The sequence below is a fragment of the Nerophis lumbriciformis genome, linkage group LG03 (genome assembly GCF_033978685.3).
Source record: "Nerophis lumbriciformis linkage group LG03, RoL_Nlum_v2.1, whole genome shotgun sequence".
NCBI lineage: Eukaryota > Metazoa > Chordata > Actinopteri > Syngnathiformes > Syngnathidae > Nerophis > Nerophis lumbriciformis.
This window is the reverse complement of record NC_084550.2, coordinates 5,362,501-5,385,786: the sequence shown is the minus strand read 5'-3', so window position 1 is coordinate 5,385,786 and position 23,286 is coordinate 5,362,501. Positions and strand designations below refer to the sequence as shown.

General features: G+C 40.8%; 1 protein-coding gene across 3 annotated transcripts in view; it reads left to right on the top strand.

Moving 5' to 3' along the window:
* LOC133578155 (uncharacterized) overlaps positions 1-23,286 on the top strand; it is a 74,376-nt gene that overhangs the window by 23,368 nt on the left and 27,722 nt on the right. Inside the window, exon 2 of one of the 3 annotated variants that reach the window (XM_061932349.2) lies at positions 2,183-4,222. The exons of the other annotated variants lie outside the window; for them this stretch is intronic. Coding sequence (XP_061788333.1) covers positions 2,183-3,219 — 1,037 coding nt within the window. The 3' untranslated portion in view covers positions 3,220-4,222. Of the gene's footprint in view, positions 1-2,182; positions 4,223-23,286 lie in introns of those variants that run through there. 3 annotated transcript variants of the gene reach the window in all.

Genomic DNA, 23,286 nt, shown 5'->3' with positions numbered 1-23,286 from the left:
TGTATTGAACCGTTTCGGTACGGGGGTTTCGGTTCGGAGGTGTACCAAACGAGTTTCCACACGAACATATTAAGTAGCCGCCTCCGCTTCTTTCTGCCTCTGTCTCTGTCAGTACTCTACCCAGCATTGTCCCACCCACACAACCATCTGATTGGTTACAAACAGAGCGGTAACAGCCAATCAGCAGTGCGTATTCAGAGCGCATGTAGTCAGTACTTAGCGTTTAGCAGGTAATCATCAGGCAGCGGGACTCTCCCCAAATGATAATAAACACCTCCCAGTCAACTACTGGTAACATCACTATGAGCCTGTTGACTTTCTAGAAATATAAAAGGCAGTCCAGATCGCTCGCAGTCCTGGCTTGAGGTGAAGGCTAATTCGCTTTCCGTAATGTTAGCTCATTTTGCGGCGTGTGTGTGTGTTACGGACAGCAAAGCCCTGTCTGTCTGTTATTTCACTTTACCTTTTTCTACTAGGTTTTTCTGATTTCAAAAGTTGGCAGGTATGTACCGTATTTTCCGCACTATAAGGCGCACCGGATTATTAGCCGCACCTTCAATGAATGGCATATTTCATAACTTTGTCCACCAATAAGCCGCCCCGGACTATAAGCCGCGCCTACGCTGCGCTAAAGGGAATGTCAAAAAAACAGTCAGATAGGTCAGTCAAACTTTAATAATATATTGAAAACCAGCGTTCTAACAACTCTGTCCCAAAATGTACGCAAATGTGCAATCACAAACATAGTAAAATTCAAAATAGTGCAGAGCAATAGCAACATAATGTTGCTCGAACGTTAATGTCACAACACACAAAATAAACATAGCGCTCACTTTCTGAAGTTATTCTTCATTCGTAAATCCTTCGTCTTCGGTGTCCGAAGTGAAAAGTTGGGCAAATGTGAGATCCAAAATGGCCGGTTCCGTCTCGTCGAAGTCATCGGAGTCAGTGTCACTGTTATCCAGCAGTTCTGTGAATCCTGCCTTCCGGAAAGCTCGGACCACAGTTGTGACCGAAATATCTGCCCAGGCATTTACGATCCACTGGCAGATGTTGGCGTCGTCTGGCGCTGCCTCCCTGTCTTAGTGAAGGTGTGTTCGCCTTCTGTCATCCATTGTTCCCACGCAGTTAGCAGTCTAGCTTCGAATGCCCTGTTGACACCAATATCTAGCGGCTGGAGGTCTTTTGTCAATCCACCCGGAATGACGGCGAGTATTGAATTAAGCGCGTAAGCGTGTCTCTTAATGTGACGTTATGAGCTAGCAAATATAACAACTACACTACCCAGCATGCAACGATAGTTGCGAGCATGCGCGGTAGCCCTGAGAAGCGTTGTATGCTGGCAGTTAGAATGTGGTTATGAGCACGCTGTGAGTAAACGTTGAGAACTCAGTTAACAGGCCTCGTCTGCATTATTTATAATTAGACAGACAACACACTTAATAGGAGCCATTTTGGGGTCTTTACATAAACACACAAATGGAAATGAAACGTCACATATCCCAGCATGCACCGCGCGCTTCTTCTTCTTCCGGGGGCGGGTGGTTGCTTACAGTACAAGAAGAAGCGCTTCCTGTTCTATGGGGGCGGGTGCTTACCTTGGCGGTTGCTTGCGTAGAAGAAGAAGCGCTTCCTGCTCTACCGGGAAAAAAGATGGCGGCTGTTTACCGAAGTTGCGAGAACGAAACTTTATGAAAATGAATCTTAATATTTATCCATATATAAAGCGCACCGGGTTAAAAGCCGCACTGTCAGCTTTTGAGTAAATTTGTGGTTTTTAGGTGCGGCTAATGGTGCGGAAAATACGGTAATGTTGCACTTTTTATATGTAGAAGAAAAGTTTTGTCATTTTATTTAATCTGAGCAACAACTTGAGGCAGTTTAATGTTGATTAACGTGGGCAGAATTATTATAGTGTTGCCAATGTTAAAAGGATAAAGCCATTGTTTACAAATTTGGTAAATAAATAACCAAAAAATGTATATTTTGTTGTTTTCTTACTGTACCGAAAATAAACCGAACCGTGACCTCTAAACCGAGGTACGTACCGAACCGAAATGTTTGTGTACCGTTACACCCCTACTATGCACACATACAATACATAAATAAAAATGCGTAGCAAGCTCTTGGAGAAACATCTCAAGGATCATTATCTGAGCTAAATTGAGTTTGTATCCCGCAGACGTCCAGCAGCTGTTTGGTCGTCAGGGAGGAAGCCCTTCTCAGCCGCGAGCGGTGAGCTCCACTTTAATACAGGAGGATCCAAAGCCCCCCTGCATTAAAGAGGAAGAGGATGAACTCTGGATAACTCAGAAGGGCGAGCGTCTTCTAGGGCAGGAGAAGGCTGATCTCATCAAGTTTCCACTGACTGGTGTCTCTGTGAAGACCGAAGACCATCCAGACAAATCCTCAGAGCTTCATTCCAAACCAAGCAGAAGAAGCTTGTCGCAATACCTGACAACAATAGTCCACGGAGACCACTGTGGAGGATCACAAGCAGACCACCTCTTAGCTCCAATATCAGATAGTGATGAGACGAAGTCACACTGCCCTGAGGATAAAGACCGAGATGATGCCCAAGAACCTTTGAGCAGTGATACAGACTGTGAAGATGATATTTGGACTGACACTGACAAAAAGCAATCGGAATGCTCTAACAAGACGGTTAAAGAACAATGGGCTTGCTCCGTTTGTGATAAAAGCTTCACTCAGAAGTGCAATTTGACCCAACACATGCGGACACACACCGGAGAAAAACCTTTCATTTGCTCAGTTTGCGGTAAAGGATTCTCCCAGAAAGGCGCGATGGTAGTACACATGAGGAGACACACAGGAGAGAAACCCTTCAGGTGTTCAATTTGCGACCAAAGATTCTCTCGGAAAGTCAACGTCGTCACGCACATGAGAACGCACACGGGAGAAAGACCCTTCAGGTGCTCGGTTTGCGATAAAAGTTTTTCTCAAGACGCGACGTTTCGCTCGCACATGCGAACGCACACCGGGGAGAGACCCTTTAGCTGTTTGATTTGCGATAAAAGATTTGCTCGAAAGCTAACCATGGTCTCGCATATGAGAACGCACACGGGGGAAAAACCCTTTAGTTGTTCATATTGCGATAAAAAATTCTCTCAAAAGTCCAAAATGGTGATACACAGGAGAACACACAACGGAGAACACGTGTTACAAGAAGGGTTGGGGTCAGCTTCAGATAAAGAATAACATCTTAAAATTGGCGCTTCAACGATCAGTCGGCCGACACGGATAATTGATTTTCAGTATTTCAACTAAGGAAACTCTTATTGGTCTTTCTGACTTTCTTCATGGCAATAATACTCAAAAGTCGATACCCAAAGCAGGCTTAGCTCCATTGAAATAATGTAACCTTATCAACCACAGCCGTTAGATTTTTATGTAAATGGAAGCCCTCGTTTGTGATGCATCTCGTGAAGGAAAATTTAAAGAATTATTATATAAATGGAGGAATTTTTTTTTTTTCAATTTTTTGTCCCAACGAATTTTGACCCTAACTTCAGTCAATTTTGTAGGGATGTAACGATTGCTCGTAACGGCTCATACAACCGTTTGAAATTTAAATTCGCATACAATCGTGAATGAGTACCCATCCCATCCATCCATCCATTTTTTACCGTTTGTCCCTTTCGGAGTCGCGTGGGGGTGCTGGGGCCTATCTCAGCTGCGCATGGGCGGAAGGCGGGGTACCCCTTGGACAAGTCGCCACCTCATCGCAGGGTCCAACACAGATAGACAGACAACCTTCACACTTTGTGTAAATCATAAATAAAAACAGAATAGAATGATTTGCGAATCCTTTTCAACTTTTCTGGGTGTTGTTGATAAAATGCCGTTGCCGCACTTTGGAAAAATGTGTGGCGATTTCGCTCATTTCCTGGAACTAATTGCGAACTAGCTTAAAAATCCCAATGACCTATTGTTAAGCACATTCAACAATACCATTATAATATCCATATTAGGGCTGCAGCTAACGATTATTTTTCTATCGATTAATCTATAGATTATTTTTTTCGATTAATCGGTTAATCTATAGATTATTTTTTTCGATTAATCTATAGATTATTTTTCCTTTTACCGATTATTTTTTTTATTTAAAATGAAGAGGAAAAAAAAAAAGTAGGCCAGTTTTTTCAAAAGGCATGGCTTTTATTTACAAAAAAAAAAGTATGGCCACTCAGTCAACATTGACAACAACATGACAAAATATTCTGTAACAATGTAAACATTTAAAACTTTTAACATTTAACAAAATTAAAAGTAGCTTATTTGCTTTTTAATGTGCAAATATAAAAGTAAACATCCAGTGCAAATCTTAATATTCTGGAATAGTATAAGCATTTAAAAAGTAAAAGTATTGCTTATTTTGCTTTAAAATGTGCAAAAATAAAGATAAACATCCAATACAAAAAAGTGCAAAACGGAAATATTCTGTAACAAGTGTAAACATTTCAACAAAAGTAAAAGTATTGCTTATTTGCTAAAATGTGCAAAAATAAAGCTAAACATCCAATACAAAAAAGTGTACAGTGTAAACATTTCAACAAAAGTAAAAGTATTGCTTATTTTGCTTAATAACACAACAATGATAGTATGATTAAAGTGAAAGTTAATTGTTGGTTTGTACATAGTATATGTAACTGTTAATGTTGTAAAAGGTATTTGCACAACTAATTAACGTTAGCGTTTGTGACACGTCTTGTGCCGTGGGGTTCTTTCAGGACCGACAGACTGAACGCCAGACGGCTTTGCCAGGTTTACAATCTTTTAATTTTACACAAAGTCTTTTCTCTTCCAACTCTTTTCTCTTTCTTTCCTCGCTTTTCAGCTCCTCTTCCTCGCTCGCTCGTCGTCCCCTGTCTCTTGCGGCGTCGCTCCCGGCGCGCCCCGCCTCGCCGCTCGCTCGCCGCCGCCGCCGCCTCTCCACAGCGTTAAAGAGCGCGTCTTTGTAAACACTGAACAGGCACGCCAAACGCGCCTCTCAGAGCGAAACGGTGCTTTAGTTTATGAATTTACAACGCAGATACAAATGACACATTCATGTTTTTGTGTAATAATGACAACGTATACGCACGCGGACGATTGACTTGTTGATGGTGATGGCAAGAACGCTGTCGGGGGTTTTCTTTTCAAATGTTCGTTCATAGCCGTTGTGCTGCTATGATAGGCCATTTCCGCTCGACACAGTGTGCATACAACAACATTATTAGGCCGTTTATTGAAATACTCCGACACTTTTGACGACTTTTGACGTGCTTTTTTCCCCTCGCTCGCATCGTCTGCTTTGCGCTCCGCCATGACAGTAGTGTGACGTAAATATGCGATGCGCCGACGCACAAAAACGGCGTCGACGTATTTACGTAACCGATGACGTCGACTACGTCGATTCAGCCTTAATCCATATTTGTAATCATTTTGTCCGCAATATCGTGATATGAAACGTTCATATTGTTACATCCATAATCGTGCGGCCATAGTGTTTACTTCAGTTGTTCCCAACCTTTTTGACCTCTGAATAATGTAATAAAAGCTTACAGATTACACAGTTAACAACTATGATCCATGGAAACATAATTTGCTTATATTGTTCCTAGGAAATGGCTAGGACTGTATTTGTTTTGTTTGAGTTATTTCTTTAATCCCATTCTTTAATTTAGTTTCATATAAACATAGGCTGTAGTTGTGTTTTTTTCTCTCTAAAGTTGTATTTCTCTTATCTTGTCGAGAATAATTGTTGTGCATTCGATATCATGTTGTTCTTTGCTTTCTGCATGATTTGACCTATTTTTTTTTTATTATACTAGATCTGAAAATGTATGTCTAATAATTGTGATTTCATGAATCGCAGGTGTGTGTTCTCTATAACCAACATTGTGGATTAGCCTAACTCAACTTTTTCATAGTACATTTAGTGAATGACGTGTGCTCTTGTAGTTGTTTCCCACATAATATCGCAGACATGCATAACGCCATAAAACAATAAAAAAATATAGAGTGTTTTTTTGGTTACGGATCTATTTGACTTTATCCGGTATTAGTTGTGTCTATGAAGTTATTGACTGTCATCCGTTCTAGTAACAGAATGCAAATGTACAGCATTTACTTTGGAGTGTAGCTCTATTCGATGATTTCTGGCTTTTTTTTTGTCACTTTCATGCTCTTCTTTGTTGAACTCCTGTTTCAGGATGTAGAAGTGCAATTTATACTGTTTATACAAGTTGTGTAGCCCTCTACTTTTTAAATCAAACTTGAATTTAATTTGATGCATGTTTTATACGGCTTCGAAGCGATTCTGGACCACCATCCACCGCCTCAGGAAGGGGAAGCAGTGCACTACCAACACCGTGTATGGTGCGGATGGTGTTCTGCTGACCTCGACTGCGGAAGTTGTGGATCGGTGGAGGGAATACTTCGAAGACCTCCTCAATCCCACCAACACGTCTTCCTATGAGGAAGCAGTGCCTGAGGAATCTGTGGTGGGCTCTCCTATTTCTGGGGATGAGGTTGCTGAGGTAGTTAAAAAGCTCCTCGGTGGCAAGGCCCCGGGGGTGGATGAGATCCGCCCGGAGTTCCTTAAGGCTCTGGATGCTGTAGGGCTGTCTTGGTTGACAAGACTCTGCAGCATCGCGTGGACATCGGGGGCAGTACCTCTGGATTGGCAGACCGGGGTGGTGGTTCCTCTCTTTAAAAAGGGGAACCGGAGGGTGTGTTCTAACTATCGTGGGATCACACTCCTCAGCCTTCCCGGTAAGGTCTATTCAGGTGTACTGGAGAGGAGGCTACGCCGGATAGTCGAACCTCGGATTCAGGAGGAACAGTGTGGTTTTCGTCCTGGTCGTGGAACTGTGGACCAGCTCTATACTCTCGGCAGGGTCCTTGAGGGTGCATGGGAGTTTGCCCAACCAGTCTACATGTGCTTTGTGGACTTGGAGAAGGCATTCAACCGTGTCCCTCGGGAAGTCCTGTGGGGAGTGCTCAGAGAGTATGGGGTTTCGGACTGTCTGATTGTGGCGGTCCGCTCCCTGTATGATCAGTGTCAGAGCTTGGTTCGCATTGCCGGCAGTAAGTCGGACACGTTTCCGGTGAGGGTTGGACTCCGCCAAGGCTGCCCTTTGTCACCGATTCTGTTCATAACTTATATGGACAGAATTTCTAGGCGCAGTCAAGGCGTTGAGGGGATCCGGTTTGGTGGCTGCAGGATTAGGTCTCTGCTTTTTGCAGATGATTTGGTCCTGATGGCTTCATCTGGCCAGGATCTTCAGCTCTCACTGGATCGGTTCGCAGCTGAGTGTGAAGCGACTGGGATGAGAATCAGCACCTCCAAGTCCGAGTCCATGGTTCTCGCCCGGAAAAGGGTGGAGTGCCATCTCCGGGTTGGGGAGGAGATCTTGCCCCAAGTGGAGGAGTTCAAGTACCTCGGAGTCTTGTTCACGAGTGAGGGAAGAGTGGATCGTGAGATCGACAGGCGGATCGGTGCGGCGTCTTCAGTAATGCGGACGCTGTATCGATCCGTTGTGGTGAAGAAGGAGCTGAGCCGGAAGGCAAAGCTCTCAATTTACCGGTCGATCTACGTTCCCATCCTCACCTATGGTCATGAGCTTTGGGTTATGACCGAAAGGACAAGATCACGGGTACAAGCGGCCGAAATGAGTTTCCTCCGCCGGGTGGCGGGGCTCTCCCTTAGAGATAGGGTGAGAAGCTCTGTCATCCGGGGGGAGCTCAAAGTAAAGCCGCTGCTCCTCCGCATCGAGAGGAGCCAGATGAGGTGGTTCGGGCATCTGGTCAGGATGCCACCCGAGCGCCTCCCTAAGGAGGTGTTTAGGGCATGTCCGACCGGTAGGAGGCCACGAGGAAGACCCAGGACACGTTTGGAAGACTATGTCTCCCGGCTGGCCTGGGAACGCCTCGGGATCCCCCGGGAGGAGCTGGACGAAGTGGCTGGGGAGAGGGAAGTCTGGGCTTCCCTGCTTAGGCTGCTGCCCCCGCGACCCGACCTCGGATAAGCGGAAGAAGATGGATGGATGGATGGATGTTTTATACTAAAATCATAGGAAAGAAAATGTTCGATAACAAATTGAACATAATGTTGCATGTCTCCCTGACATATCTTTGACACGGATTTCTAACCCAATATGTCTTTTTACAAGCCAAATCATGAGGTACCTTAAAATTTGGGGGAAAATTTGCCAATATATTCATATCAGTCACTAAGGAAGTATAAGATAGTATTTGGCCACCTGCCTTGACTCACATATGAACTTGAAGTGCCATCCCATTCCTAACCCATAGGGTTCAATATGATGTCGGTCCACCTTTTGCAGCTATTACAGCTTCAACTTTTCTGGGAAGGCTGTCCACAAGGTTGCCGAGTGTGTTTATAGGAACTTTCGACTTATTCTTCCAAAAGCGCATTGGTGAGGTAACCATACTTGCCAACCTTGAGACCTCCGATTTCGGGAGGTGGGGGGTGGGGTTTGGGGGCGTGGTCGGGGGTTGGGCGGGGCGTGGTTAAGAGGGGAGGAGTATATTGACAGCTAGAATTCACCAAATCAAATATTTCATACATACAGGTAAAAGCCAGTAAATTAGAATATTTGGAAAAACTTGATTTATTTCAGTAATTGCATTCAAAAGGTGTAACTTGTTCATTATATTTATTCATTGCACACAGACTGATGCATTCCAATGTTTATTTCATTTAATTTTGATGATTTGAAGTGGCAACAAATGAAAATCCAAAATTCCGTGTGTCACAAAATTAGAATATTACTTAAGGCTAATACAAAAAAGGGATTTTTAGAAATGTTGGCCAACTGAAAAGTATGAAAATGAAAAATATGAGCATGTACAATACTCAATACTTGGTTGGAGCTCCTTTTGCCTCAATTACTGCGTTAATGCGGCGTGGCATGGAGTGATGAGTTTCTGGCACTGCTCAGGTGTTATGAGAGCCCAGGTTGCTCTGATAGTGGCCTTCAACTCTTCTGCGTTTTTGGGTCTGGCATTCTGCATCTTCCTTTTCACAATACCCCACAGATTTTCTATGGGGCTAAGGTCAGGGGAGTTGGCGGGCCAATTTAGAACAGAAATACCATGGTCCGTAAACCAGGCACTGGTAGATTTTGCGCTGTGTGCAGGCGCCAAGTCCTGTTGGAACTTGAAATCTCCATCTCCATAGAGCAGGTCAGCAGCAGGAAGCATGAAGTGCTCTAAAACTTGCTGGTAGACGGCTGCGTTGACCCTGGATCTCAGGAAACAGAGTGGACCGACACCAGCAGATGACATGGCACCCCAAACCATCACTGATGGTGGAAACTTTACACTAGACTTCAGGCAACGTGGATCCTGTGCCTCTCCTGTCTTCCTCCAGACTCTGGGACCTCGATTTCCAAAGGAAATGCAAAATTTGCATGGTTGGGTGATGGTTTGGGGTGCCATGTCATCTGCTGGTGTCGGTCCACTCTGTTTCCTGAGATCCAGGGTCAACGCAGCCGTCTACCAGCAAGTTTTAGAGCACTTCATGCTTCCTGCTGCTGACCTGCTCTATGGAGATGGAGATTTCAAGTTCCAACAGGACTTGGCGCCTGCACACAGCGCAAAATCTACCCGTGCCTGGTTTACGGACCATGGTATTTCTGTTCTAAATTGGCCCGCCAACTCCCCTGACCTTAGCCCCATAGAAAATCTGTGGGGTATTGTGAAAAGGAAGATGCAGAATGCCAGACCCAAAAACGCAGAAGAGTTGAAGGCCACTATCAGAGCAACCTGGGCTCTCATAACACCTGAGCAGTGCCAGAAACTCATCGACTCCATGCCACGCCGCATTAACGCAGTAATTGAGGCGAAAGGAGCACCAACCAAGTATTGAGTATTGTACATGCTCATATTTTTCATTTTCATACTTTTCAGTTGGCCAACATTTCTAAAAATCCCTTTTTTGTATTAGCCTTAAGTAATATTCTAATTTTGTGACACACGGAATTTTGGATTTTCATTTGTTGCCACTTCAAATCATCAAAATTAAATGAAATAAACATTTGAATGCATCAGTCTGTGTGCAATGAATAAATATAATGTACAAGTTACACCTTTTGAATGCAATTACTGAAATAAATCAAGTTTTTCAAAATATTCTAATTTACTGGCTTTTACCTGTATATATATATCTACATCCTGAAAAAATGCAAACAAAACTGTGTTTAGATCATTGATACTTCAAACTTGCATAAATATAACATGAATATAACATAACTTGGCTTCTGAGAGCTTCAAAATGTAATAAATAAAGTTTTTGATAAACAAACAATTATTTTAATAATTAAATATGGTCATTTTAAATGAATTATTATGATAATTTAAAATTATTTATTTCAAATATGTTTATTTTAATGTACCGGAATAATTCTATGGCTTGATGTAATAAGGAGTCAGAAAAAATAAAAATAAAAATACAATTAATGTTGATGTTTTTAGCAAAATATAGTAAACATTTATTTAGTTGTTTTTTAAAAATTAATAAATATATTTATTTTTAGGTAAGATAAACATTATAATACAATGTATCTCTAGTCTGGATGATTTAGTTCTTGTCACCCTGTTGTCCTCCCGTCGTGAAAAAAAGGCTGTCCTCACTCAGGTCCGCATGGAGCTGGAGGGGGCGTGGCCTCCAGCGCCGGCTGAAAATCGGGAGATTTTCGGGAGAATATTTGTCCCGGGAGGTTTTCGGGTGAGGCACTGAATTTCGGGAGTCTCCCGGAAAATTCGGGAGGGTTGGCAAGTATGGAGGTAACCATACTTGCCAACCTTGAGACCTCCGATTTCGGGAGGTGGGGAGTGGGGGCGTGGTCGGGGGTGGGACGGGGGCGTGGTTGAGGGCGGGGGTGTGGTTAAGAGGGGAGGAGTATATTGACAGCTAGAATTCACCAAGTCAAGTATTTCATACATATATATATCTATACATACATATACATATATATATATATATATATATATATATATATGTCTTAATAAGGTTATCCAAAAAATAGTGCTCGATACCGTAGTAGAGCGCAATATATGTATGTGTGGGGAAAAAAAATCACAAGACTACTTCATCTCTACAGGCCTGTTTCATGAGGGGTTACCTCAATCATCAGGAGATTCATCTCCTGATGATTGTTTCATGAGGGGTTCCCTCAATCATCAGGAGATTCATCTCCTGATGATTGAGGTAACCCCTCATGAAACAGGCCTGTAGAGATGAAGTAGTCTTGTGATTTTTTTTCCCACACATACATATATATATATATATATATATGTCTTAATAAGGTTATCCAAAAAATAGTGCTCGATACCGTAGTAGAGCGCAATATATGTATGTGTGGGGAAAAAAATCACAAGACTATTTCATCTCTACAGGCCTGTTTCATGAGGGGGGGTTCCCTCAATCATCAGGAGATTTTAATGGGAGCATTCACATACCATGGATTATATAGGGCACAGAGTGGGTGGGTACAGGCTGGTGTAGGGGCGTGGTGATTGGCTCATGTGTTACCTAGGAGGTGTTTCCGTCTGTGGCGGCATGCTGTTACAATTTCGCTACGCTTGTTGAGGGATGACAGGTCTGGACGGTAAATAATAAACAGTTTTTCTTTCAAGCATAGGTTGCATCTTTTATTACCACTATTGTAAGGTGTGCTGGATGCAAGAATTTGCCATGTTATTGAATATTCAACATTATTGTCTTTGAGGTCCCAAATGTGTTTGCTGAGTTCTGTGGTATTCCGCAGGTTTTGGTTCCTGAAAGAAGCCTTGTGATTGTTCCATCTGGTTTTGAACTCTCCCTCAGTTAATCCTACATATGTGTCGGATGTGTTAATGCCTCCTAGGTAACACATGAGCCAATCACCACGCCCCTACACCAGCCTGTACCCACCCACTCTGTGCCCTATATAATCCATGGTATGTGAATGCTCCCATTAAAATCTCCTGATGATTGAGGGAACCCCCCCTCATGAAACAGGCCTGTAGAGATGAAATAGTCTTGTGATTTTTTTTCCCCACACATACATACATATATATATATATATATATACTTATATATATATATATATATATATATATACATCCTGAAAATATGCAAACAAAACTGTGTTTGGATAATTGATACTTCAAACTTGCATAAATAAATATTAAGGAATATAACATAATTTGGCTTCTGAGAGCTTCAAAATGTAATGAATAAAATGCTAAAGTTGTTGATAAACAAGCAATTATTTTAATAATTAAATATGGTCATTTTAAATGAATTATTATGATCATTTAAAATTGATTATTTCCAATATTTTTATTTTAATGTATAATTCAATGGCTGCATGTAATAAAGAGTAAGAAAAAATACTAATAAAAATACAATTAATTTTGATGTTTTTAGCAAAATATAGTAAAAATGTATTTAGTTTTTTTTTTTTTTTTTAATTAATAAATATATTTATTTTTAGGTAAGATAAACATAATAATACAATTTATCTCTAGTCTGGATGATTTAGTTCTTGTCACACTGTTGTCCTCCCGTCATAAAAAAAAAGGCTGTCCTCACTCAGGTCCGCATGGACCGGCTGAAAATCGGGAGATTTTCGGGAGAATATTTGTCCCGGGAGTTTTTCAGGAGAGGCGCTGGATTTCGGGAGTCTCCCGGTAAATTCGGGAGGGTTGGCAAGTATGGAGGTAACACACTGATGTTGGTGGAGAAGGCCTGGCTCTCAAGTCTCCGTTCTAGTTCATCCCAAAGGTGTTCTATCGGGTTCAGGTCAGGACTCTGTGCAGGCCAGTCAAGTTCATCCACACCAGACATGTTGGAAGAGGAAGGGGCCCACTCCAAACTGTTCCCACAAGGTTGGGGAGCATGGAATTGTCCAAAATGTTTTGGTATCCTGGAGCAATCAAAGTTCCTTTCACTGGAACTAAGGGGCCAAGCCCAACTCCTGAAAAACAACCCCACACCATAATTCCTCCTCCACCAAATTTCACACTCGGCACAATGCAGTCCGAAATGTAGTGTTCTCCTGGCATGTCTTCAAAGTTTATTTTTGAACATTTCTGCTTGAAGCCCCTTTCCAGCTACCTCACCTTGAGATTGTCACTCACTTTTTTTTTTACTTTAATTACCAAGCCAATTGACTAACGAACTTATTTATAACTGCTGCAATTATTTGCTTTCCATAGTAATTATGAATAGGTTTTAATTCCTTTAAAAGTTCAAGTTAAAGTGATTGTCACACACAAACACACGAGGTGTGGCGAAATTATTGACCCATCACCCTTGATCACCAACTGGGAGGTGAGGGGAGCAGTGAGCAGCAGCGGTGTCCACGCCCGGGAATAATTTTTGGCGATTTAACCCCCAATTCCAACCCTTGATGCTGAGTGCCAAGCAGAGAGGTAATGGGTCCCAATTTTTATAGTCTTTGGTATGACTCGGCCGGGGTTTGAACTCACAACCTACCGATCTCAGGGCGGACACTCTAACCACTAGGCCACTGAGGAAGTCTTTGCTGTCGTCCAGCATTCTGTTTTTGTTTACTTTGCAGCCAGTTCAGATTTAGTTTCGTTCTGCATAGCCATCCCTAAGCTTCAATGCCTTTTCTTAGCATCACTCGTCTTTTGTTAATTTTTAGTTTAAGCATTAGAAGAGCCTTAAAAAGATCAATAATGCAGGACACCATTGATTTTAATTCATTATTATTTTTGAGTAATCACAGTGAAAAGATAAATAAAATCCCGTTAAATATATTTGGGATCCAAAAGGTGTCCCACTCATAAAGTGATACATTTTTATTTTTATTTTTTATTTTTTTTACTTTCAACACTTAAGTTACAAGATCAACTTCAAATATATCTGTCGATTTTACGTTTGAACTATTATTTTGTTTGTTCTGTGCTCTTTTGTCAAAGAAAACGTTGATGTTTTTGTATGGCAACTGTTGGAATAATCGTTTGTAAGTTATCACAAAAGAAACGTTGTATTATGAATGCTGTCTTTCGAGGCCTAACAAGAGGAAGAAGGCTCGTAAAACTCCACTGTGATTTCAACACGGACAGATGGCAGGATCTGCTCAACTTCCAGAGGAACTCTCTTTGAAGTGTTAAACGAACTCTCTCTGAAGTATTTCACAAACTCTCTTCCAACTATTTGGTAACCGAGGTCAACGCTATTTACGACCCGCTGCCCTCTTGAAGTTGCTGTGGTCAGGAGACGGGAGGGGTTATCCATTGTCCTCCAACACCTGCCCCAGCTGGATCCAGGAAGAGCCCAAGCCCGAGAAATCCTCTTCTTGGACTTCAAAGCGACCGAAAACAATGACTGTTTTACATACTTCCCATTCCTGCTGTGACATGTGTTGGTGCGTGAACATTGAACATCTGAATAAAGGAGGAGACGAAAACCTTCTTCGTCAGAGCGCGGTGCAGGACTGTACAGAGAGTGCAGTGGCCATGTCTCTCCTCAATATTGAGTCCAAATTGAATTCTGTCTCTGTTTGATTCCTTGCCTTTTGTCTTGTTTAATAGATGTCCTCAGTGTTTGAACGTGACATCCACTCTACCCACTTAGCATCTGAAACAAGAGTATGATTTATACAAAGTCTCAGTTCGTTTCTTTATCACTACAATCTTTAAATTTGCATTCATTTCTTTATTTTTCACATATAACGAGTGTCCTAAGAATCTGCATTTTGTGCAAAGTGGCGCATGTAAAATATCCTTTAATAAATGACATGAAATTTCAACCCCAACATTTTTTTAGCCGCTTCCTGGTCTGTCACTGAAAATGACATAGTTGCAAATTTCCCCAAATAGACCCACTGGCTCCTGTGGCGCAAACCATTGGTGCTTGTCTTAGAAGGCAGTGGGAAAAGGTTCAGGATTATAAATTAATTTTTCAATAATGGTTTAAACATCGATGACATCTATTAAAACAGACAAGAAGCAAATAATCAAACAGAGACATAATTCAATTTGGCTCAGTGAGGAGAAACGTATACATCTGTACCCTAGCACAGCGTCATTACGCTCTGACAAAAGATTGCATGCCTCCTTCTTTTATTTGGACCTTCCCTGACCACATGGCAACAGCTGCTTCCAAAGGGACGGGGGTCGTAAACAGCCATCGCCTTTGAATACAAAACAGTTAAAAAGAAAAGGTCGGTTCAAAAAAAGAGGCCGTAAAAGAGTTCAAAAAAGAGGTTTGTAAAAGAGTTCAAAAAAAAGAGATTCGTAAAAGAGTTTTAAAAAAGCGCTGCCTGGAGGGGAGTCTGGTCCTGCTTCCTCTTCGCTTTTGTAGTTCTTGGGTCAGACAATATCTTTCTGTTAATTACAATACATGGAATAAACAGAAACCCCTTCATGTTGCTCTGCCAAAAGATTGCACGCCTCCTTCTTTTATTTGGACCTTCCCTGACCACATGGCAACAGCTGCTTCCAAAGGGACGGGGGTCGTAAACAGCCATCGCCTTTGAATACAAAACAGTTAAAAAGAAAAGGTCGGTTCAAAAAAAGAGGCCGTAAAAGAGTTCAAAAAAGAGGTTTGTAAAAGAGTTAAAAAAAAGAGATTCGTAAAAGAGTTTTAAAAAAGCGCTGCCTGGAGGGGAGTCTGCTCCTGCTTCCTCTTCGCTTTTGTAGTTCTTGGGTCAGACAATATTTTTCTGTTAATTACAATACATGGAATAAACAGAAACCCCTTCATGTTGCTCTGCCAAAAGATTGCACGCCTCCTTCTTTTATTTGGACCTTCCCTGACCACATGGCAACAGCTGCTTCCAAAGGGACGGGGGTCGTAAACAGCCATCGCCTTTGAATACAAAACAGTTAAAAAGAAAAGGTCGGTTCAAAAAAAGAGGCCGTAAAAGAGTTCAAAAAAGAGGTTTGTAAAAGAGTTAAAAAAAAGAGATTCGTAAAAGAGTTTTAAAAAAGCGCTGCCTGGAGGGGAGTCTGGTCCTGCTTCCTCTTCGCTTTTGTAGTTCTTGGGTCAGACAATATCTTTCTGTTAATTACAATACATGGAATAAACAGAAACCCCTTCATGTTGCTCTGCCAAAAGATTGCACGCCTCCTTCTTTTATTTGGACCTTCCCTGACCACATGGCAACAGCTGCTTCCAAAGGGATGGGGGTCGTAAACAGCCATCGCCTTTGATTACAAAACAGTTAAAAAGAAAAGGTCGGTTCAAAAAAAGAGGCCGTAAAAGAGTTCAAAAAAGAGGTTTGTAAAAGAGTTAAAAAAAAGAGATTCGTAAAAGAGTTTTAAAAAAGCGCTGCCTGGAGGGGAGTCTGGTCCTGCTTCCTCTTCGCTTTTGTAGTTCTTGGGTCAGACAATATCTTTCTGTTAATTACAATACATGGAATAAACAGAAACCCCTTCATGTTGCTCTGCCAAAAGATTGCACGCCTCCTTCTTTTATTTGGACCTTCCCTGACCACATGGCAACAGCTGCTTCCAAAGGGACGGGGGTCGTAAACAGCCATCGCCTTTGAATACAAAACAGTTAAAAAGAAAAGGTCGGTTCAAAAAAAGAGGCCGTAAAAGAGTTCAGAAAAGAGGTTTGTAAAAGAGTTCAAAAAAGAGGTTTGTAAAAGAGTTAAAAAAAAGAGATTCGTAAAAGAGTTTTAAAAAAGCGCTGCCTGGAGGGGAGTCTGGTCCTGCTTCCTCTTCGCTTTTGTAGTTCTTGGGTCAGACAATATCTTTCTGTTAATTACAATACATGGAATAAACAGAAACCCCTTCATGTTGCTCTGCCAAAAGATTGCACGCCTCCTTCTTTTATTTGGACCTTCCCTGACCACATGGCAACAGCTGCTTCCAAAGGGACGGGGGTCGTAAACAGCCATCGCCTTTGAATACAAAACAGTTAAAAAGAAAAGGTCGGTTCAAAAAAGAGTTCAAAAAAGAGGTTTGTAAAAGAGTTCAAAAAAGAGGTTTGTAAAAGAGTTATAAAAAAGAGATTCGTAAAAGAGTTTAAAAAAAGCGCTGCCTGGAGGGGAGTCTGGTCCTGCTTCCTCTTCGCTTTTGTAGTTCTTGGGTCAGACAATATCTTTCTGTTAATTACAATACATGGAATAAACAGAAACCCCTTCATGTTGCTCTGCCAAAAGATTGCACGCCTCCTTCTTTTATTTGGACCTTCCCTGACCACATGGCAACAGCTGCTTCCAAAGGGACGGGGGTCGTAAACAGCCATCGCCTTTGAATACAAAACAGTTAAAAAGAAAAGGTAGGTTCAAAAAAGAGGTCGCAAAAGAGTTCAAAAAAGAGGTTTGTAAAAGAGTTCAAAAAAGAGGTTTGTAAAAGAGTTCAAAAAAGAGGTTCGTAAAAGAGTTAAAAAAACGGTGCCTGGAGGGGAGTCTGGTCCTGCTTCCTCTTCGCTTTTGTAGTTCTTGGGTCAGACAATATCTTTCTGTTAATTACAATACATGGAATAAACAGAAACCCCTTCATGTTGCTCTGCCAAAAGATTGCACGCCTCCTTCTTTTATTTGGACCTTCCCTGACCACATGGCAACAGCTGCTTCCAAAGGGACGGGGGTCGTAAACAGCCATCGCCTTTGATTACAAAACAGTTAAAAAGAAAAGGTCGGTTCAAAAAAAGAGGCCGTAAAAGAGTTCAAAAAAGAGGTTTGTAAAAGAGTTAAAAAAAAGAGATTCGTAAAAGAGTTTTAAAAAAGCGCTGCCTGGAGGGGAGTCTGGTCCTGCTTCCTCTTCGCTTTTGTAGTTCTTGGGTCAGACAATATCTTTCTGTTAATTACAATACATGGAATAAACAGAAACCCCTTCATGTTGCTCTGCCAAAAGATTGCACGCCTCCTTCTTTTATTTGGACCTTCCCTGACCACATGGCAACAGCTGCTTCCAAAGGGACGGGGGTCGTAAACAGCCATCGCCTTTGAATACAAAACAGTTAAAAAGAAAAGGTCGGTTCAAAAAAAGAGGCCGTAAAAGAGTTCAGAAAAGAGGTTTGTAAAAGAGTTCAAAAAAGAGGTTTGTAAAAGAGTTAAAAAAAAGAGATTCGTAAAAGAGTTTTAAAAAAGCGCTGCCTGGAGGGGAGTCTGGTCCTGCTTCCTCTTCGCTTTTGTAGTTCTTGGGTCAGACAATATCTTTCTGTTAATTACAATACATGGAATAAACAGAAACCCCTTCATGTTGCTCTGCCAAAAGATTGCACGCCTCCTTCTTTTATTTGGACCTTCCCTGACCACATGGCAACAGCTGCTTCCAAAGGGACGGGGGTCGTAAACAGCCATCGCCTTTGAATACAAAACAGTTAAAAAGAAAAGGTCGGTTCAAAAAAGAGTTCAAAAAAGAGGTTTGTAAAAGAGTTCAAAAAAGAGGTTTGTAAAAGAGTTATAAAAAAGAGATTCGTAAAAGAGTTTAAAAAAAGCGCTGCCTGGAGGGGAGTCTGGTCCTGCTTCCTCTTCGCTTTTGTAGTTCTTGGGTCAGACAATATCTTTCTGTTAATTACAATACATGGAATAAACAGAAACCCCTTCATGTTGCTCTGCCAAAAGATTGCACGCCTCCTTCTTTTATTTGGACCTTCCCTGACCACATGGCAACAGCTGCTTCCAAAGGGACGGGGGTCGTAAACAGCCATCGCCTTTGAATACAAAACAGTTAAAAAGAAAAGGTAGGTTCAAAAAAGAGGTCGCAAAAGAGTTCAAAAAAGAGGTTTGTAAAAGAGTTCAAAAAAGAGGTTTGTAAAAGAGTTCAAAAAAGAGGTTCGTAAAAGAGTTAAAAAAACGGTGCCTGGAGGGGAGTCTGGTCCTGCTTCCTCTTCGCTTTTGTAGTTCTTGGGTCAGACAATATATTTCTGTTAATTACAATACATGGAATAAACAGAAACCCCTTCATGTTGCTTCCCCTCCTACACAGTGGAGTTTTACAAGCCTTCTTCTTGGTAGGTTCAAAGAGAGCTTTTGCTTTTCGCCGGCAACTCATTTCAACACAAGGTTTGTGTGACAACTTAGATAAAATTATTCTAACAGTTAACAATTGTATTTGTAAGTTAAACACATTCAATATGTACAGTTTCATTCGCATGAATTTGTCTTAGTACGAAACATACATCAAATTGAGTTAAAGTTTGATTTAAAAATTATTACAACTCTTTTGACATATCTAAAAAGTGTCCTTTTTTGGCTCCAAATAAATTCTGCTTAAGGTCCCAAATTAGTCTGGGTGGCCCTGTTAAGCAGAGGTGGGACCAAGTCATTGTTTTGCAAGTCACAAGTAAGTCTCAAGTCTTTGCCCTCAAGTCCGAGTCAAGTCCCGAGTCAAGACAGGCAAGCCCCGAGTCAAGTCCAAAGTCAAGACTGGAAAGTCTCAAGTCAAGTCCTAAGTCCTGCATTTTGAGTTTCGAGTCCTTTCAAGTCCTTTTAACCACAGACTAATATATTAACACAGATTGTGTATGCTTTTCAAACGCTGTATTTATTTATTAAAACAAGTGCATTTTAAATTGCAGGAAAGAAAATTGTGCTGACATTGCACTTTATAATAGCACTACATTAACCAGTCATTTTAAACATTAACTCATTCCTTTACAGAACAAACACATTGAAAAAGAAAGTGCAAATGTACTTATTTGTACAAAAGTGTTAACATTGAAAAAACATGACATATACGTGAACATAACAAAAAAGTTGTACTTTTTATATGTCAGGGCCCTATGCTGCATTGCATCTGCAAAAGACCAAATTAGCCAAGAGTCTGTCAGTCATTTGTGCACGATGGGGGCGTAGTATGATGCCACCATGGCTGAAAACTCGCTTCACTGGAGCACTGGAGGCAGGCACTGCCAAGACTCTCATGGCCACTCGGAACAGTGAAGGAAGAGTCTTCATGTTCAATGCCCAGAACAAAAGGGGGGAGAGAGTTGTTTTGGGTTGGTGCACTACTTGTAAGTGTATCTTGTGTTTTTTATGTTGATTTAATTAAAAAAAGAAAAGAAAAAAATTATTTCTTGTGCGGCCCGATACCAATCGATCCACGGACCAGTACCGGGCCGCGGCCCGGTGGTTGGGGACCACTGAGGTAAACAACCAACAGTATGTCAGAAAGCTAGCTAAAACGGTACACATATTCATAATATAGTATACCGGTACATTTTAACTGACCTTTATTTGACTATTTTTGTCTTTTTTTAGGTGGCTAAAATACGCGGTGCTGCTGACCGCCGTCTAACGTTACGTGTGATATATTGACTAACGTAACCCTGCTTAAAAAAAATCACTGAACAAAAAGTATGAATAAGGTAGTGAACGGCAACAGATTCCCGTGTTTGCAATAACGTTATAACGTTAGCAGTGAGTTTACAGCCTCGCTGATTTAACTACACAGCAAATAAAAGTCACGTTACTTAGCCAATAAACGTTATCTTACATTCAAAACTTACCCTTCTTTGTGCAACTTCAAATGCCGGACGAAGTTGGAAGTTGTTGCCTCTCCATCAGTAATTTTCGAACCGCATGTGTTGCATACTGCAAACCGTTTTGTGTTGACCACCTCGTAATTTTTATACCCAAACAAAATTATTTTAGGTATCATTTTTTGTTCACTGGCGTGTGGTTTGGACATGTCTTCTTCGTTGGTTGTCCTGCAATTTGATTGGATGAATGCTGTGTGATGAAAACAAAGCAGATCTAATTTGATTGGCTGTTGTACTGAGAGCACACCAGCTGACACACGCAACGCTGATAGACAAGTACACAATGAAAAATACGGAGCGCTCCCGAATAACTTTTTCATCTTTGGGTTTTGGGGAAAGTAGCAAGTCATGTCAAGTCATGTCAATTCAAAAGGCTCAAATCCAAGTGAAGTCACAAGTCATTGATGTTAAAGTCTAAGTCGAGTTGCAAGTCTTTTTACATTTTGTCAAGTCGAGTCTAAAGTCTTCAAATTCATGACTCGAGTCTGACTCGAGTCCAAGTCATGTGACTCGAGTCCACACCTCTGCTGTTAAGACTTAACTATTGTAACTCTTCCCAACTCTACTCTCTTGCTGAACGGTCTTACAAACCGCCACAAGATGGCAGTCGCGCCCTTTTACGAATATTTCATTGCTGGAAAAAAACCATCGAAGAAGGCGCAAGCGAGAAGAAGAGAAGACGTGAGACACAGGACAACAACATCAAAAATGTTGAAAGTGTTGATAAAGGAGCGACTAATGGCGGCAGCGGATGAAATATTCGCGCTGTTCGAAAGAACGATGGCGTCGTACGAGGAGGAACATTCTCGAACAAGAAAGGAGAAGGAGCAACAGCGACAACAACTGGACGCCGTTTTTCCGACTCAAAGTGTGCTCCAAATCAAAGGTATGTTTCCGCATTAAAGGTAAGAAGTAGTGATGGGTCCGGCAACACCGATGCATCGGCGCATGCGTCGAGCTCATAGAGCAAAACCCTGTGTCGGTGCGCGTACCGCTTTTAGAAAGTCACGTGACCGATCATGAGCTGTTTTGGTCACGTGACCGATACGCGAACTGTGTCGCACTGACGCCTCCTCTGTGCCCTGTGAGCGGGTCTTTTCTACAGCCGGAGAAATAATAACTAAGAAGAGAAATCGTCTAAAATGTAATACGTCGGAAAAACTTTTTTTTTTTTTTTTTTTAAATGTGTAAAAAAATAAAATTAAAAAAATTCCCAGTCCACAATCATCCACAACACGTTCTTTTAGGTTTCCATGTTATGATACATGTTCACATTATTTATTGACTGTATCTAAAAAAGATAAAAATATATTTTTATTTAAATGTAGATATGAAATAACCCTAAATGAAATACAATGACTTGGTTTATATTATTGTATATACTAGGGCAGGGGTCACCAACGCGGTGCCCGCGGTCACCAGGTAGCCCGTAAGGACCAGATCAGTCGCCCGCTGGCCTGTTCTGAAAATAGCTCAAAGAGCAGCACTTACCAGTGAGGTGCCTCTATTTTTTAAATTGTATTTATTTACTAGCAAGCTGGTCTCGCTTTGCTCGACATTTTTCATTCTAAAAGAGACAAAACTCAAATAGAATTTGAAAATCCAAGAAAATATTTTAAAGACTTGGTCTTCACTTGGAATAAGCGGTAGAAAATGGATGGATGGATGGGTCTTCACTTGTTTAAATAAATTCATTTATTTTTTACTTTGCTTCTTATTACTTTTAGAAATACAATTTTAGAGAAAAAATACAACCTTAAAAATGATTTTAGGATTTTTAAACAAATATACCTTTTTACCTTTTAAATGTCTTCCTCTTCTTTCCTGACAATTTAAATCAATGTTCAAGTAAAAAAAAATTTTTTTATTGTAAAGAATAATAAATATTTTAGCTTCTGTATTTTCGACGAAGAATATTTGTGAAATATTTCTTCAAACTTACTATGATTAAAATTCAAAAAAAATATTCTGGCAAATCTAGAAAATCTGTAGAATCAAATTTAAATCTTATTTCAAAGTATTTTGAATTTCTTTTAAAATGTTTGTTCTGGAAAATCTAGAATAAATACTGATTTGTCTTTGTTAGAAATATAGCTTGGTCCAATTTGTTATATATTCTAACAAAGTGCAGATTGTATTTTAACCAATTTAAAACATGTCATCAAAATTCTAAAATGTATCTTAATCAGGAAAAATTACCAATGATGTTCCATAAATTCTTTTAATTTTTTCAAAAAGATTCAAATAAGCTAGTTTTTCTCTTCTTTTTGTCAGTTGAATTTTGAATTTTAAAGAGTCGAAATTGAAGATAAACTATGTTTCAAAATTTTATTTTAAATTTTTTCGTGTTTTCTCCTCTTTTAAACCGTTCAATTAAGTGTTTTTTTCATCATTTATTCTCTACAAAAAACCTTCCGTAAAAGGAAAAAAAAATGTACGACTGAATGACAGACAGAAATACCCATTTTTTTATATATATATACATTTATTTATTTAGCTATTCTTGTTCAAATCACACTTACGTGTAACTTACAAATGACAATATATTTATTTATTTAAGTGTGTATCAAACTGGTAGCCCTTCGCATTAATCAGTACCCAAGAAGTAGTTTTTGGTTTCAAAAAGGTTGGTGACCCCTGTACTAGGGCATCAAATCAGTGTCAGTTGAGTCGGTCCATAGGTTGCCTGTAGGGATTTTTAATGTCCAGCAGATGTCAGTATTTAGTGACACAGTATCGACACAGTATCAATACAGTTTTGCAATGTGTCGAAACGCTTCATGACGCCTCATCAACCCATC